The following is a 17,521-nucleotide window of genomic DNA, read 5'->3' as shown; positions in this document are numbered from 1 at the left end:
TTAGTTATTAGTCCCATTTCTGCTGCTATAATAGCATAACGCCAATTTAGTGGGGCTGAGTATCTGGCCCAACATCCCCTTTTCTCCCTCCTGAAGTTGCAGCCATTAGAGTGGAAGAGCAGAGGAGAGGAAAAAACAGCATAGCAGAACGAAGAGCTGACCACTTGGCCTATCCCTTTAGGTGTCCCCTGAAGGTGTCAGATGTATTTGGGGCTTGGACAGTGAATGATGAAAGACACCACTGACTGATTTTCTCTAACAATGTTCCCTCCCTCCTCAAAGAATTTAAACTGACAAATAGTGTAAAGATTCTCAGCTGTCTAGGTACATAGACTCCACAGCTTCTGCCTAAGCCACCCCTTCCTTGCCCCCTCCCCCAACCGAACTTAGGATACATGAATTTCCACCATGAAATGCACAGGCCTCTATCGCTAGAGTTAAAGGAAAATCTCCACAAACGCTAATCGTAGGGCTTAATTCCCCTTTGTAGACCAGTGACAAGAGAGAAAGGTAACTGAGGAAGTCTGATTCAATGCAGCAGAGAACAAAAATGTACATGCCACCAACTAGTACATTCCCTAGTCGTGAGACCAAGGCTTATTGACAAGCAAAACAATTTCAAAAACATTTGGAAGAAATGCCCTCTAGTCTCCATGTAAGGATGGACTTCATTGCTCTCTGCTGGAATTTGTACAGGGTCTCATAGCAGTCCAGACTGGCAACAACATTCATTTCTCTCTCCCACTCACAATGCAAGGCAAAACAGTAAATTTGTAGACATGGAAAATAGGAGTTTGCCAGGTAAGAGAAGAGAAGGTGCTGCTGCTGCATGCCCTAGGAAGTCTACAAAAAAGAATTGGGCTTATAATAGAAATCCAGCTTTTACCATAACTATGGAGACAGTAGAGTCTCTCTGTAATGAAAAGCAGACACTGGAATATCCACTCCAAAAAAGTATGCATGCATCTTAAACCTAAACAGAGCAACTTCCAAAAACCTTAAGCATCTGACTACTTTACTTGCTCTCCTAAATGGCACATGCAGCCACATTATTCAAGATAGCTGCTTTACACACATCAGCCATGTACCTCTATACTGGCCACTACTCACCTACTTAAACACTCCCTATATGCTAATGGAATGGGTCTCCTGTCCCTATGAATACAGTCTCTGAGACTAGAAAGTGAGCAAAGATATCTGATGTTCCTCTTAGAATGCAAAATGTTATACAGCCTTGTAACAGCTCTGCTAAAAGATAATGCCACGTCTTTTATTGTCTGGATGTAAATTTTGGCTTTTTGACCATTTAAGCAGCTCAGCCTATTATGAGTCACATTCATTTACGAGGTGCTTAATTCTCTAGAATTATCATTTGCCCTTTCAGTGTTCCCGGCTTCCATATGAGGGTGTGTATTAAGAGGCTACTTGTCCCCACCTCACATCTATTGACATGGACTAACCACTTACTAATGCACAGCCTGGCCTGCCTTTTTGCTATTATGGTGCCCTAATCATAATTTTCTTAAAAACATCAATTTAAAACCACCAAACTTTAATCTTTATTTATTTATTTTTTGCAAGAGTGAGAAACAACTTACATGGGATTTGAAGCTGCTCAGCATCTTGCAGGATTGTGCCTTAAAACCTTCCACTCAAAGAGAGTTCAGAAGAACTAGCACATAGCAGCAGAATCAAAAGGTAGGAACATTGTTCTATTTAAAGATGTTGTCAAATTATTTTTTCCAACTTTTCTCTTTCTGAACTCTTCTGGCTCTCTCCACCCATGAGTTCAGTTTCAGACTCAAAGGTCACTCTCAGCCCACTCTCTGGTGCAGAATCTAAACGGGCAGTGTCAAGGCACTCCTGATTCAGATTCTGTAATGGAAAGCCACGTAAGAGTGGCTGGAGGGCCACAAAGTGTTGCTGAAAGGTCAGTGAACCTAATAAGCTAGAGAAGGAGGGATGCCCATAACCCTGGATCTCTGTTCCCCAGGCAAAAGAGCTCCCAGATGAGAATCCCATTTTAAAGATGCTGCAGCTGGGCTGGTGGAGAAAGGCAGCATCACACTTTCAAGGTTAGCCACATAGGTCCCATAACCCCATGCGACACCAGGTAACTCACAGGGATGTTGGCCTTATGAACGCAGCATTTTAGATCATTGCAGAGATGCAATAAATTATACCTTCTTGACAAACCTCCATTATTACTGCAAAGGGCCAAGTTAATCCTAACCATTTCCTCACCTTTTCTTCATTTGCAGCTAATAATGATTCCATTCCTATCTTCAGTCGCTGAACTTCTTGATCTAAAATAGTTTTAAAATGTTAAGAGAAAAATGTTTATTATATTTAATCTAGGTTAAGTCATTTCCATTCTGTTCTGCTTAGGTTCTTATACAGGGCCTATCACTGGGCCATCTGAGTGCCCAGTACATAGTATAAGTAAAGTTAAACTGGGACAATCACACTTTTTGGAAGTCTCTTCAACTACAGATAGCTCAGGCTTGCCAACTGCTGTGATATTAAAGGTGCTACGTACAATTAATACTATATAATGGCTTTTGTTTTAAACATTTTATTTTCCTAAAAATTTGACTGGAAAATATTTGACACCTGTTTCCCTAGAGATTTGAGAGGCTCCTCTGTGTCATATTTATGGAAATAATTGTAAAAGAAATTACCTTCCAGCTAGGGAGAATGATCTATAGTTTACATGAACAGTGGTTAAAGAATATTTGTGAAGCTTGAAGATCAACAACAACAAGCAATAAAAAAAGAAAGCCCAACATCCTGCTGTAATTCTGAATGTCTTCCTGTAGTCTTCACTGCACAAGAAAAAGGTTTCCGTGGACTCCAGAATCTATTAAAAACTTTCTAAATTTGAATAATTGAATAAAATCTGTGGCAAAAATGCCAACAGCGAATACAGAGCTGTACCACGCATATCACAATCTTTACAATTCAATATTTGTAGGTTCTTTATGAAAGTGCATAGGCAAAAATTGTGTGTCTTCACAAACCTGTATTTCTGTAAATTTACAGAACTTTTACAATGGGATTTCTTAACTAATCATAGGCACAAATCTGCCATCAGGTCTCCATGTACTACTTCCACAAACTATCCCACATCCCCATTTGTACTAACCAAATGTAGATGGCCAAGCAGAGCTTAAAAATATTTTATCTATCGCAGCTTCCATGCAAGGAACACACTCCTGGACATTTTTTAATTGATATATTTGGTTCACAAAGAACTGTGCTACCAGTTCTCAAAGACAGTAATACAATGGATAAGGAAATGGGAAAAAATTAGTGTTGCAAAAGGCGTTGTTAGCAAACCTTTTTTACAACGAATAGTTTAAGGTTGAACATTCAAGCTTCACATTCAAATTGTTTGTAAATACTTTAATTATTAATTTTAGTTAGTTATTACCAGTTCCATACATTTTGCAATGGTTGGCTATGATTAATATATTAACAAACATTCAAAAGAAGGTACTGAAAACATGTTTCTCATGCAGAAAACAACATTCAGTCAACATGTGAGATGCACTAATGTAATTAAATCAAAACAAATACAAAAACCAGCAAGCGGTGAGCAAGCAATCAGACAGGTTTAAAAAGAAAGCTGCCTTTTTAGAAAAAGCTTTAAAAAAAATCAACCTTGAACTAATTTTCATTCATCGCTATTAGACTTTCAAAAGAACCATGTCAAGGTATTTTAATCACTTTTAAAATAAACTTCATTCTCACTGTTTGTAATAATCCCAAACAAATCTGATTGAAAATCTATTTCCTTACCAAAATGTTTTCCCTTATTTACCTCAATGGTGAAAAGAAGAAGCAGGCTTTCAAACAAAACTATCTCCCACAAATCACAAAGAAACACATGCACAAAACAACTATCGCATTGGGTTTACATTCAAATAAAAAAATGAAGGTCAAAACAAGGGCCTATTAACCTTGACAGTGTCCTTTTAAAGTCCAGCTATTTGATTTAGCAACCTATGAGATTTCATTCATATTTTGTTTGAAGTGATAAATCAGACTCAAGCTTTAAGCAGGGCCGATAGCTGTCTGCTTGCTGCAAACAATGAAATATTTGTCTCACGTACATTATGATAAAGCAGCTGAATGTAAACAGAAATTAAATTATTGCCGCAGAAGTGCATTTTAGCTATAATTTGTGTGAAAACGAACATTAAGAAAATGCCAAAAGTGAATCTCAAGGCTTACGTTTTTCTTTTAGCCTTCTCCTATATAGTTCCCCTACGATGGTAAATGGTGAAAGTCAAATAAAGTTTGTAGAAAAAGCACAGATTAGATACTGTATGGCAACTTAGTCAGAATATGCATTCAAGCATAACAGGTACATCATGACATTATTGTCCTTGTGTGTCTCAGAAGAAAATCAAAAAGTTTGACCAGAAAATTTGGCAATTTCTTTGAGAGGAGATGTTGCTATTACTACATATAATTCCTTTCAAATATATACCAATTCAGTAGCTTCATTAGGGCTCTCACAAATTTAGGCCCTGCTACTGGCTTCGAGCTCTTGGAATCACAGAGAGTTTAAGCACTGACATCAGTGGGAGCAGGAATGGACCCACAGTTGGAAAACTGAAACCTGTGGTGCTCTTGACTTATTTGTAATACATACTCATTTTAAAAAAAAATTCTTTGAACATCCTGTAGAAAATTGTAAACTATTCACCTAATGGAAAAATTCCTTTTCAATTAATTGTTAAAGTTTCAAAACACTGTTAGGGAAACTGTATTTTCTAGTGTCATATGCAAACCTTGTAACATTCAACATGCACAAACTATGACTAGCACCAAACACTGCTAATATAGTGTTAGAGCACTGCCTGAATAGATATGGAAGACCTTATGGAAGATACAGCTGTAAAGGGCTAGATTGTCTCCTTCGCTTCCGGAAGCAGAGACTCAACAGTTCTCTTTGGGAGGGGGAGCAGTGAGAGTCATGGGCCTATAGTATCATCTCCTCCTACACCCTGGTATTCAATGGAAGTTGGGTGAGGTCAACACTCCAGGGAACGTTGGCGAGGTTGGCTGAAAATGGAAGGGGAGTGAGGGAAGGGGACCAGTTCTTCTGTGTAGCATTGTTCCCTGTTGATAGTGCAGACGTACACACAGCAATCTGATGGAGATTCAGTCCAACCAGGGGATGATGCGGTCTTAACAAGTTATGATTCTGAATGTTTGAATACATAGGGGCTGCACATGGCTATTACTGGGATTGTGACGCTGTATGATTGGACTATGACTATTTATATCATTAATATTGCCAATGTTAGACAATTGCAACAAATCTTGTACAAAGTATGTCATGTTAGGTACCAATGGAAAAGTCACAATCTATCAGCTATGATTACCCTGGAAGCATCTCTATTTTGACTCTTTCCTACTCTGAGCTCTGGACCATGGTCTCACAGGAAAAGGAGCATTCTAATCAATGGACTGAGGACCTTCCAATCTTTTGGAAGTTAGCAGAGACTTTACAAGCCAGCATTTTGTAACATCACTGCTTCAAATCTGATACATGCAATCATTGCAAAGTTCTTGTATTTGATTTCCTTAACCATTTTAACAACAAGGAGTCTGGTGGCACCTTAAAGACTAACAGATTTATTTGGGCATAAGCTTTCGTGGGTAAAAAACCTCACTTCTTCAGATGCATGAAGTGAAAATTACAGATGCAGGCATTATATAATGACACATGAAGAGAAGGGAGTTACCTCACAAGTGGAGAACCAGTGTTGACAGGGCCAATTTGATCAGGGTGGACGTAGTCCACTCCCAATAATAGATGAGGAGGTGTCAATTCCAGGAGAGGCAAAGCTGCTTTTGTAATGAGCCAGCCACTCCCAGTCCTTATTCAAGCCCAAATTAATGGTATTAAATTTGCAAATGAATTTTAGTTCTGCTGTTTCTCTTTGAAGTCTGTTTCTGAAGTTTTTTGTTCAAGAATAGTGACTTTTAAATCTGTTACAGAATGTCCAGGGAGACTGAAGTGTTCACCTACTGGCTTTTGTATGTTACCATTCCTGATGTCTGATTTGTGTCCATTTATTCTTTTATGTAGGGACTGTTCGGTTTGGCCAATGTACATGGCAGAGGGGCATTGCTGGCACATGATGGCAAATATAACATTAGTAGACGTGCAGGTGAATGAGCCTTTGATGGTGTGACTGATATGGTTGGGTCCTCTGATGGTGTTGCCAGAGTAGATATGGAGACACAGTAGGCAAAGAGGTTTGCTACAGGGATTGGTTCCTGGGTTGGTGTTTCTGTGGTGTGGTGTGTAGTTGATGGTTTGGGGGCTGGAGTATTTGCTTCAAGGATTGGCCTGCCTCCCAGGGTCTGTGAGAGTGAAGAATCATTTTCCAGGATAGATCATTGATAATGCATTGTAGATCGTTGATAATGTGCTAGAGAGGTTTTAGTTGGGGGCCGAACGTGATGGCCAGTGGTGTCCTGTTATACTTAACCATTTTAACTCTCTCCTTTTTCTTTAATCTTCTAAATAAACCTTTAGATTATAGGTACTAAAGGATTGGCAACAGCGTGATTATTGGGTAAAATGTGAGTTACCGTATTTTCCGGCGTATAAGGCGACTGGGCGTATAAGACGACCCCCTAATTTTACAGTTAAAACATAGGTTTTGGCCTATACTTGCCGTATAAGACGACCCCCCCCTTCCGAGGGGGGGGAGCCCAGAGCCTTTTAAATCCCAGCCGCGGCCGGGACTCAGAGGGCTCTGGGCTACCCACTGCGGCAGGGAGCCCAGAGCCTTTTAAATCCCAGCCGCGGCCGGGACTCAGAGGGCTCTGGGCTGCCCGCTGCGGCGGGGAGCCCAGAGCCTTTTAAATCCCAGCCGCGGCCGGGAGTCAGAGGGCTCTGGGCTTCCCACTGCGGCGGGGAGCCCAGAGCCTTTTAAATCCCAGCCGCGGCGGGGAGTCAGAGGGCTCTGGGCTGCCCGCTGCGGCGGGGAGCCCAGAGCCTTTTAAATCCCAGCCGCGGCCGGGAATCAGAGGGCCCTGGGCTGCCCGCTGCGGCTGGGAGCACAGAGCCTTTTAAATCCCAGCCGCGGCCGGGAATCAGAGGGCTCTGGGCTGCCTGCTGTTTATACCCGGCGTATAAGACGACCCCCGATTTTTGGGGGTTGTTTTTTAGTATAGAAAGTCGTCTTATACGCCGGAAAATACGGTATATATTGACCTGAGTATGTGGCTGATCTCTTGGGATTAGAAGAACCCTTTGTTTGATTATATTGGCTTTAAATAACCACTCATTATAGAGTCTAGTGTATGGGTGGAGAAACAAGGGCTGGGATGCCTATGGAGAATGCATTTTTGACTTCATGTTAACCAGTGTGGTGAGACAGAAGTTCAACTTTTGTTTCTGTCTTGGTATATCTAATAATAGAATAACCACCAGTTTGGGGATGAGTCTGCTCTGTTTCTCAGCAGTTTGTCCTGAATCTGGTATTCTCAGCTGTGATCCACTGAGGAATGGTGACAGTGAAAAACAACAGTTTGGTAATTTAAAAAAAAAGGTAACTAGAAATACCCTTTCATATAACTTTGAGATCAATATTTTACAAATATATGGATACAAGGAACATTAAATGGTCTTTCAATTTAGAACAAAATTCTCTGCATTAGAAGTTTTAGTGCTCTGTGGATACCAAATTCTCTTACTTGGCCTGTCAGTAGAGCGGCCTTTCCCCCTCCCAAAAAAGTAGAAGGCAGTACTGTCGTGTCTCCTTACATTGCCTTAAATGCTGATCAGTTGCTGCTTCACAGAACTGAAGACAAATGTTTTCATTTCAGCTTTGATTTCTTCCCCATCCATTCTTACCTCTTTCTGCAATTTCATTATGCACCAAGGTCCTGGAGAGCTGACTCTGTAAACGTTCAATTTCTGCATCTTTGAGAGCTAACTGCTCCTGAAGCTGGGCTATTTCAGCCTGAAAGAACAGAACAGAAATTCAGAATGTCACCGTCACTGGATACCCACTCATTCTCAACTCCCAAACAAAAAGTCACTTCTCTTGACTCCAGGCCCTGATTTATAACTTCTTTTAATATTATGAAAACTCTTAGATCCTTAAAAATGCCACCTATCCTGCAGGAAGGATATACCTTTTACAGGTACTCACTGTTTTTCAATGGTAATAGCCCTGCAGAGCAGGAAATGCCTTGCAAGGATGGTGTGATTTTAAGGATTCAGGACTGTACAGCCTGATCAAATACACCCAGGCTGTTTCCTTGGTAAGTAATCTGGGAATAGACAGAAAGTATTAAGGGTAGTTGTTTTCCCAATAGTTTGTACAAGGCTTTACTTGGGCCAGCAATATAGTGCTAAATATAGAGTAATTTGCAAGAGAGCAGAATATTTTCCCAAATTTTACCCACATTTTGGAAGAGAGCCCTGCAGTGTTCACTACAGTCATGGGTCATTTTATTATGTAAATTGTAGTTCAGATTAGGTGTAGTTTCTACTATTGTGATATAATATTTCTGTCTCCATCATATTAAAAAAGATAAATAATCAAACACAAGAAAAGTGTCCTGGGTTGACTTCTACTAAGTTTGACCACTGCTGTCAGACATTTGGTAAAACTTGCTCTCACCTGCATCAGATATTTTAGATGGCAATTATGGCAGAAGCAACGCATGAGCTGAAAACCAACCATGCATATGGATCAAAACACAATTGTTAATTTACACACATCAGAATTCAGGCTGCCCTTATGACTAGGTAAAATCTCACACTCTAAAATTTCTCAAAAATCCAGCAGGGATAGAAATACAGACTTGTCCAACTGGCAACATAATGATACTATTATCTCATGTTAGTCCATCTGAGAGCAGCTGGTTGTAACACCCTGGGCTATTTTAGACAACAGCATTTTTCAGATTTTTGTGCATCTTTAGAAGCACTTAAAGCATCTGCCTCAGTAAAAATTTACTGTGATATACCCATGACATTTCTAATAGACATATCACTTTAGTATCTAGCATCTTGGATGTAAGGTGTTACCAGGTCCACAAGACATTATAATTAAGAAAAACCCATGATCTGACAGGGAAGAAGGGGAGAGATTTAGTTTAGTAGGTGAAAACACATTTTGACAAGAAGGAGCAGGCAGCTGGGTGGCAGCAAACGCTCACCCTTTCTGCCATCAAATCCTCATGGAATATAGGAATTCAGCTGACTAAACCTCTGAATGATTACCATGCGTTCTTAGTGACTAATGTGCTTTATATATCCCAGCCAGGGAGACATTTCAAATTTTTATTTATTTCAGTAGCTGAAGCAATAGGAAGACAGAAGTGCAGACTTCCTAATAGTAGATTTGGACTTGTCTCCTCCACCCCATTCTTCAATCTTGGTTTCTCCCTTTCCTCTTTTATTCAATTGCATGTCATCGCCACAGTTAATTTTCCTCTTCCTTACCCTGCACTTATATTCCTTTCCAGTCCCATATCTTCTCCCACTCATTTCTCTCCAGAAGTCTATTTCTCTCTCTCTCTCTTCCCGCTTTTTTCCTCTTTCCTCTGCCTCCACGCTCCTCCACTTTTCCCTTTCACAGTCACTATCTCTGAAGATAATAGACCGCACATTGTTTTGACAAAACATTTACCAAAGACCTAGAAAGTTAATTGTCACTGTTTCAGAAGATGGATTTATTACTGTGACGGAATACATCCCTGTATACACACTACTGTAATAATCTTTGTAGAAAGTATACCTTGTAAGATACTATTTAAAAACTCATAATTTGCTGATTAGTATTGTCCTGCTAAAATATGTGTGGCAACATTGTTAAAATTCCCCTGTATAATGTTATTAACGCACGTTCCAAACCCCACTGACCTGGCCAGGCAGAAGTCAGGTCTGTCCTAAACAAAGAGAGGAATGTGTGCTTGCCTTAATTTGCATTTATGCAGGAAGCGAAAACAAAGGAAGCTTACACATATTCTTCCACATAGACGCTACTCTTGTCTCCTGACTTTCAGATCAGGGTCCCTCCCCCAGAGTCCAATAGCTGTTTACTTTTATCTTCTCACATGCAGAAAATGAGGTGGGCAGGGAGAGAGAAAATGGGGAGCTTTGGGATGTTTGTCTCTTGCTTTTTAGTTTCAGTCCCTCTCTTGAGTTCACACCCCTCTTCCTGCCAAAGAATGGCCGCTTATCCAGGTGACTGTTCAACTGATTTTGTTGATACCTAGATGAGGCATCCATTTGCCTTTTGTCTCTGAGGAATTGATTTGGGCTGTTTCCCCAGATAAATATGCATCATCAGTGACATCATACAGTAGACTCTTATAACGTTCAATTTTGCCACACATTTTCTCAGGACAATCATGATCAGTGAATTATGATTTTTCAAATGATGCCTCACAAGATATACTTTGTGTAAGATTTATCATAGTTTTGCAAAAGTGGTGAATATAAGGGCATAGACTGTCACAGAATTATATTAGCCTTTTTTGTAACTGCATCACATTGTTCACACACATTCAATTTGATCCTTTTACCAGTATTACTGCCTAGACAGCTATTCCCCATTTTGTAGTTGTGTATTTGACTTTTCCTTCCCAAGTGTACTACTTCGCACTTATTGTTACTGAATTTCATCTTGTTGATTTCAGACAAATTCTCCAATTTGTAAAGGTCATTTTGAATTCTAATCCTGTCCTCCAAACTGCTTGCAACCCCTCCTAGATTTTATAAGCAAACTCTTCACTCCATTATTCAAATCAACAATGAAAATGTTGAATAACATTGGATCCAGAACAGACCCCTGCAGAATAGATACCTCCTCCCAGTTTGACAGCAAACCAGTGATAACTACACTTTGAGCATGGTCTTTCAACCAGTTTTGCACTCACCTTATAGTAACTTCATCTAGACCACAATTTCCTAGTTTGCTTATGAGAATGTCATGTGGGGCTGTGTCAAAAGCTTTACTAACAATCAAAATATATCACATCTACTGTTCCCCAACACCATCCATTGGGCCAGTAACCTCATCAAAGAAGGAAATTAGGTTGGTCTGGCATGATTTGAATGACAAATACAAGTTGGCTACTACTTATTAACTTATTATCCTCTAAGCATTTACAAACTGATTGTTTAATAATTTGTTCCAGTATCTTTCCAGGTATCAAAGTTAGGCTGACTAGTCTAACTGCCTGGATCCTTTTTTCCCCCCCATTCTTAAAGACAGGTACTATGTTTGCCCTTCTTCAGACCTCTGGGAACTTACCCATCCTCCATGAGTTCTTGAAGATAATCACTAACAATTTCAAGATTGCTTCAGCTAGTTCATTAAGTACTCTTAGGGGAATTTCATCAGGCCCTGCCAACTTGAATATATCTAACTTATCTAAATATTATTTTACTTGTTCTTTCTCTATTTTGGTTTGCATTCCTTCCCTCTTGTTATTAATACTAATTGCAGTAAGCATCTGGTCACCTGAAATATTACAAACAACACTAGTTTCTTAACTAATTTGAAATAATCTGAATTTACTCATGTGAGTAGTCCTTTAGAGCTGACTGGGAACTATTCACATAAGAGTTAACTCGATTATGGACTATAAGTACCTCAACAGGGAGGAAATGCTATATACTAAATGGCTTTTTAATCTGGTGGAGAAAGTCATAACAAGAACCAATGGCTGCAAGCTGAAGCCTGACAAATTCAAACTAGAAATAAGGCACAAATGTTTAACAATGAGGGTAAACCACCATTGGAACAAACGTCAAAGGGAAGTCATGAATTCTCTCTCTCTTGATGTCTTCAAATCAAGACAGGATGCCTTTCAGGAGTCCATGCATTAGTCAAACACAAGTTATTGGGCTCAATACTTGAATAACTGGGTAAAATCCAAGATGATCCTATGATCCATTCTAGCCTTACACTCTATGAAAGTTATTCATGTGGTACACCAAATTAGCTCTGCATTTTTCCTCCCACTGCTGTCTTTGTCTGCATCTGTGAAACTGTGACTTTAAAGCTAGAGAACTTACTCCAGAAGCTAGTAACTGATATGGAAAGAGTGAAATAGAAAGCTTGAAAGGAAGGCTTGCTCACTGAACAATTTCTTTGTTAGCCAATATATTAGTTTTTGGGAAAAGAAAAAGAGAGGAGAACGGGGTGGCAGGAAGAGTAAAAATCATAAATAAAAGGATAGAACAACTTTAAAGGCAAAATCTGCATTCAACAGATTGTTCAAACAAAACCTTATTTTATAGTCATCAGTGAACTGTATTAAATGTTAAAAAAAGTAAATATTGAGGGAAATAGGGAGTATCCACTTCCGGGTTGGAATAAATCTGTCTTTCATAAGTGCTAAATGTACTGCTTACTTTGGTTGCTTTTAACTTCCATTCATATTGGGTTCTTTCATTTTCCAGCTCTTCCACTTTAATTTTGAGATGTTTGAGTTCCTGAAGCAAACCCTGCAAAAGAAAAAGATAAAGAACAGCTAAACAAAGGCTCAGCCGAGTGTTTGTTTTCTAAGGACACGAATTAAAGCTCATCCATGACACTGAATATGGAACCACCCATGCAAAATACTTTTCCTTGTTATTTGTGCACTCTAAGTTAAGCAAGTGAAAGCTACTTTGATTTGCTATATTATTAAGTGGAATCCTTTCTGAAACTCTCTAGCCAAAATTATGACCAACTTTGCTTGGTTGTGTAGGAAAGACGGCTGACTCTGATGTGTTCAGGTGCTCGGGTCCACTTATATATCCATGTTATATTGTACCAAGGGTTGCGTTCAGAGGTTCTTTAAAAAAATCTAGAAGACTGAAATGCTGCCCAAGAGTCTCCTAATGTTCACAGAAGGAAAAAAGCCCCCTGCTGGCAGGTATCTAAGATACCTAAAAACACCAACAAATACCACAGATGAGGAAATATTCAGCAGACAAGCACCACACACAAACACTTTACAGACAAATAAGACTATGTCCCTACCTGAGGAGCTGATGATGGAGAGACCCGTCAGTAAATAAAAGGTTCCATGTTAATTGATGCAGCCAAGAGATGCATTTACAACAACAACAAGATTCTCAGCACCTTTATTAGGATATATCTACATGGGGAGTCTTAATGCAAAGCTTTTTGCTGCATGGCTGATAACGCGCCGTACACAAGCTGCACCAATAGTGTTCACACGGTTTGAAACTCCTCCAGGAACTGATCCTCTAGAAATAGCTGCTCAGTGTCCTCCTCTTCTTCCTCACCCTTGTCCTGCTTCCACTGTTGCTGAATTTCCTCCTGCTGCTGGAGAAGCAGTTGCTGCTGCCACATCCTCCACTCAGCTGTGTGACATGTGGTCTCCAGAACCCAATTTGTTTGGCTTTGAGTGCTGAAATACACACCAAGCAGTCTGCCACCATGTTGAGCAGAGCATTTCTGGCCTCGGAAAACCAGCATGGCTCGGTAGGAATGAATTGTTCTGCAGAACTGGGATGACCAGCAGTAGCGAGAAAATTTCAGGGTGGGAAGGGTTACTTTTTTTAGACAAGCGCTGAACTGACCTTGGAGCTTCATCAACAGTGTACTAACATGCTGTGTACCCCTGCCCCTAGAGAAGCAGGTCACCATTACCATCAGGAAGCTGGCCACTCCAGAATGCTGCTGGTTGGTGGCAGACCAATTCAACTTGGGGAGATCAACTCAGGGCCGCCCAGAGGATTCCGGGGGCCCGGGGTCTTGGGTGGCGGGGGGCCCCCGCTTTGCCGGTAAGTCGGCGGCGGGGGGTCCTTCCGTTCTGGGACCCGCTGCCAAAGTGCCCCAAAGACCCACGGCGGGGACCCCCCGCCACCGAATTACCGCCGAAGCGGGACCCGCCGCCGAAGTGCAGCCCCCACCGCGGGTCCCGGAATGGAAGGACACCCCCCCCGCCGAATTACCGCCGAAGATCCGACTGCACTCCGGCGGCGGGTCCCACTTTGGTGGTAATTCGGCGGCAGGGGGTGTGTGTCCTTCTGTCCCGGAGAGGAAGGACCCCCCCGCCAGCGAAGACCGGGAGCGAAGAAGCTCTGGGGGCCCAGGCCGGGCCCCGCGAGAGTTTTACGGGCCCCCGGAGCAAGTGAAGGACCCCGCTCCAGGGGCCCCGAAAAACTCTCGTGGGGGCCCCTGTGGGGCCCGGGGCAAACTGCCCCACTTGCCCCGCCCCCCCTCTGTGTGGCCCTGGATCAACTGCTTGGGACAGTCTCATGCAGGAGCATCATGCCATGGAAACGGTACTGTTGCATCCAGTTATAATGCTGGGTAATGTTCAGGAGACTATTGGGAACCACATACATGCAAAGCCATCAAACTGTCTGGGACAACTTATAAACCATCTCTTATCATTTGCCCCCTCCCAGACTCTCATTCCCCCACTAAGGCACAGAACTTATGAATAGGAAGGAATAGATCTCCATAGTGTTCCAAGGGCTGGTTGACCACCATGGTAGGTTTACAGACATAAATGTAGGGTAGACTGGAAGTGTACATGATCAGAAATCATGTCTTGTCAAACTAGTGGAAGGAGGACCGTGTGGCCCCAGGAACACTATTGACATTAATGGTGCGGATGTTTCTCCAGTTATTCTGGGAGACCTGTCTTAAGCCCTGCTTCCTTAGTTAATGAAGCCATTCACAGACCACCTGGACAGAATGACAGAGCTTTTTAACTACCCACTCAGCAGCTGCAGAATGGTAATCAAGAGTGCATTTGGCCGTCTGAAAAGGAGATGGCACTGTTTGTGGAATAGGTTGGAAGTGGCAGAAAAAAATGTGCTGAGCATTATATCAGCATAGAATCATAGAATCTCAGGGTTGGAAGGGACCTCAGGAGGTCATCTAGTCCAACCCCCTGCTCAAAGCAGGACCAACCCCAACTAAATCATCCCAGCCAGGGCTTTGTCAAGCCTGACCTTAAAAACCTCTAAGGAAGGAGATTCCACTACCTCCCTAGGTAACCCATTCCAGTTCTTCACCACCCTACTAGTGAAAAAGTTTTTCCTAATGTCCAACCTAAACCTCCCCCTCTGCAACTTGAGACCATTACTCCTTGTTCTGTCATCTTCTACCACTGAGAACAGTCTAGATCCATCCTCTTTGGAACCCCCTTTCAGGTAGTTGAAAGCAGCTATCAAATCCCCCCTCATTCTTCTCTTCTGCAGACTAAACAATCCCAGTTCCCTCAGCCTCTCCTCATAAGTCATGTGCTCCAGCCCCCTAATCATTTTTGTTGCCCTCCGCTGGACTCTCTCCAATTTATCCACATCCTTCTTGTAGTGTGGGGCCCAAAACTGGACACAGTACTCCAAATGAGGCCTCACCAGTGCTGAGTAGAGGGGAATGATCACATCCCTCGATCTGCTGGAAATGCCCCTACTTATACAACCCAAAATGCCATTAGCCTTCTTGGCAACAAGGGCACACTGTTGACTCATATTCAGCTTTTCGTCCACCGTAACCCCTAGGTCCTTTTCTGCAGAACTGCTACTCAGCCATTCGGTCCCTAGTCTGTAACAGTGCATGGGATTCTTCCGTCCTAAGTGCAGGACTCTGCACTTGTCCTTGTTGAACCTCATCATATTTCTTTTGGCCCATCCTCTAATTTGTCTAGGTCCCTCTGTATCCTATCCCTACCCTCCAGTGTATCAACCACTCCTCCCAGTTTAGTGTCATCTGCAAACTTGCTAAGGGTGCAGTCCACACCATCCTCCAGATCGTTAATGAAGATATTGAATAAAACCGGCCCCAGCACCGACCCTTGGGGCACTCCACTTGATACCGGCTGCCAACTAGACATGGAACCATTGATCACTACCCGTTGAGCCCGACCATCTAGCCAGTTTTCTATCCACCTTACCATCCATTCATCCAGCCCATACTTCTTTAACTTGCTAGCAAGAATACTGTGGGAGACTGTATCAAAAGCTTTGCTAAAGTCCAGAAATAGCACATCCACTGCTTTCCCCTCATCCACAGAGCCGGTTATCTCATCAGAGAGGCAATTAGGTTAGTCAGGCATGACTTGCCCTTGGTGAATCCATGCTGACTGTTCCTGATTACTTTCCCCTCCTTTAAGTGGTTCAGGATTGATTCCTTGAGGACCTGTTCCATGATTTTTCCAGGGACTGAGGTGAGACTGACTGGCCTGTAGTTCCCTGGATCTTCCTTCTTCTCTTTTTTAAAGATGGGCACTACATTAGCCTTTTTCCAGTCGTCCGGGACCTCCCCCGATTGCCATGATTTTTCAAAGATAATGGCCAATGGCTCTGCAATCTCATCGGCCAACTCCTTTAGCACCCTCGGATGCAGCGCATCCGGCCCCATGGACTTGTGCTCGTCCAGCTTTCCTAAATAGTCCCGAACTACTTCTTTCTCCACAGAGAGCTGGTCACCTCCTCCCCATACCGTGCTGCAGAGTGCAGCTGTCTGGGAGCTGACCTTGTCTGTGAAGACAGAGGCAAAAAAAGCATTGAGTACACTAGCTTTCTCCACATCCTCCGTCACTAGGTTCCCTCCCTCATTCAGCAAGGGGCCCACACTTTCCTTGACTTTCTTCCTGTTGCTAACATACCTAAAGAAACCCTTCTTGTTACTCCTAACATCTCCGGCTAGCTGCAACTCCAAGTGTGATTTGGCCTTCCTAATTTCACACCTGCATGCCTGAGCAATACTTTTATACTCCTCCCTGGTTATTTGTCCAATCTTCCACTTCTTGTAAGCTGTTTTTTTGTGTTTAAGACGAGCAAGGATTTCACTGTTAAGCCAAGCTGGTTGCCTTCCATATTTACTTTTCTTCCTACACATCGGGATGGTTTGTTCCTGCAACCCCAATAAGGTTTCTTTAAAATACAGCCAGCTTTCCTCGACTCCTTTCCCCGTCATGTTATTCTCCCAGGGGACTCCCAGCATGTTGTATTCTATCCAATATTTGTGCAGATAAGGGAGAAAGCCTTAACAGTGGGTGCGAAGATGAGGTCAAGATCTTGCTCAGTGGTTTGAGCAGCTAGCCAGGTATCCCACAGAAAATGGAAAGACCCAGAGACATATTGTTTGGGATGCCCACTGTTCTTATTTTGAGTCTCATCCCTGAAAACATGTGGCTATACAATCAGCCGTTAGCCCCTGGCAGTGGGATTCAGGTTCATTGGATGCTGTAAGCGTGGCCTTGTTCAAATAGTTCTGTGAAACTCCATAAATTATTTTACCATTGTTTAAAGGGATTTCTAACTTTCAGGCAGTGATGAGTCATAATATATGAATTTTAAATGGTTTTGATTATGAAACAAGAAAGAGTCATGTAACAAACCAAAAATTAAGTTTTTACTGATGCAATACTACAGCAGCTTTTAATCGAAAATATATTAAACAAAACAACAGTGCAGCCAACACTGAAAGTGCAGTGCAGTGCAGAACAGTTGGTGGGGCGGAGGGGCTTAAAGTTACAGGCGAGTATACGCCTT

General features: G+C 42.1%; 1 protein-coding gene across 16 annotated transcripts in view; it reads right to left on the bottom strand.

Annotated features, from left to right (window-relative positions):
* PPFIBP2 (PPFIA binding protein 2) overlaps positions 1 to 17,521 on the bottom strand; it is a 206,031-nt gene that overhangs the window by 31,216 nt on the left and 157,294 nt on the right. For 13 of the 16 annotated variants that reach the window (XM_039533448.1, XM_039533442.1, XM_039533445.1 and 10 more), the window contains 4 exons: positions 12,410 to 12,502; positions 7,886 to 7,994; positions 4,237 to 4,269; positions 2,245 to 2,306 (listed from right to left, as the gene is read on the bottom strand). In XM_039533448.1, the coding sequence (XP_039389382.1) occupies positions 2,245 to 2,306; positions 4,237 to 4,269; positions 7,886 to 7,994; positions 12,410 to 12,502 (297 nt within the window). The remainder of the gene's footprint in view (positions 1 to 2,244; positions 2,307 to 4,236; positions 4,270 to 7,885; positions 7,995 to 12,409; positions 12,503 to 17,521) is intronic. The other 3 variants (XM_039533458.1, XM_039533447.1, XM_039533452.1) reach the window with 1 other exon arrangement.

This window comes from Mauremys reevesii, linkage group 4 (genome assembly GCF_016161935.1).
Source record: "Mauremys reevesii isolate NIE-2019 linkage group 4, ASM1616193v1, whole genome shotgun sequence".
Classification (NCBI taxonomy): Eukaryota; Metazoa; Chordata; order Testudines; family Geoemydidae; genus Mauremys; species Mauremys reevesii.
The sequence above is the reverse complement of the archived record's forward strand: the minus strand, read 5'-3'. Positions and strand labels throughout refer to the sequence as shown.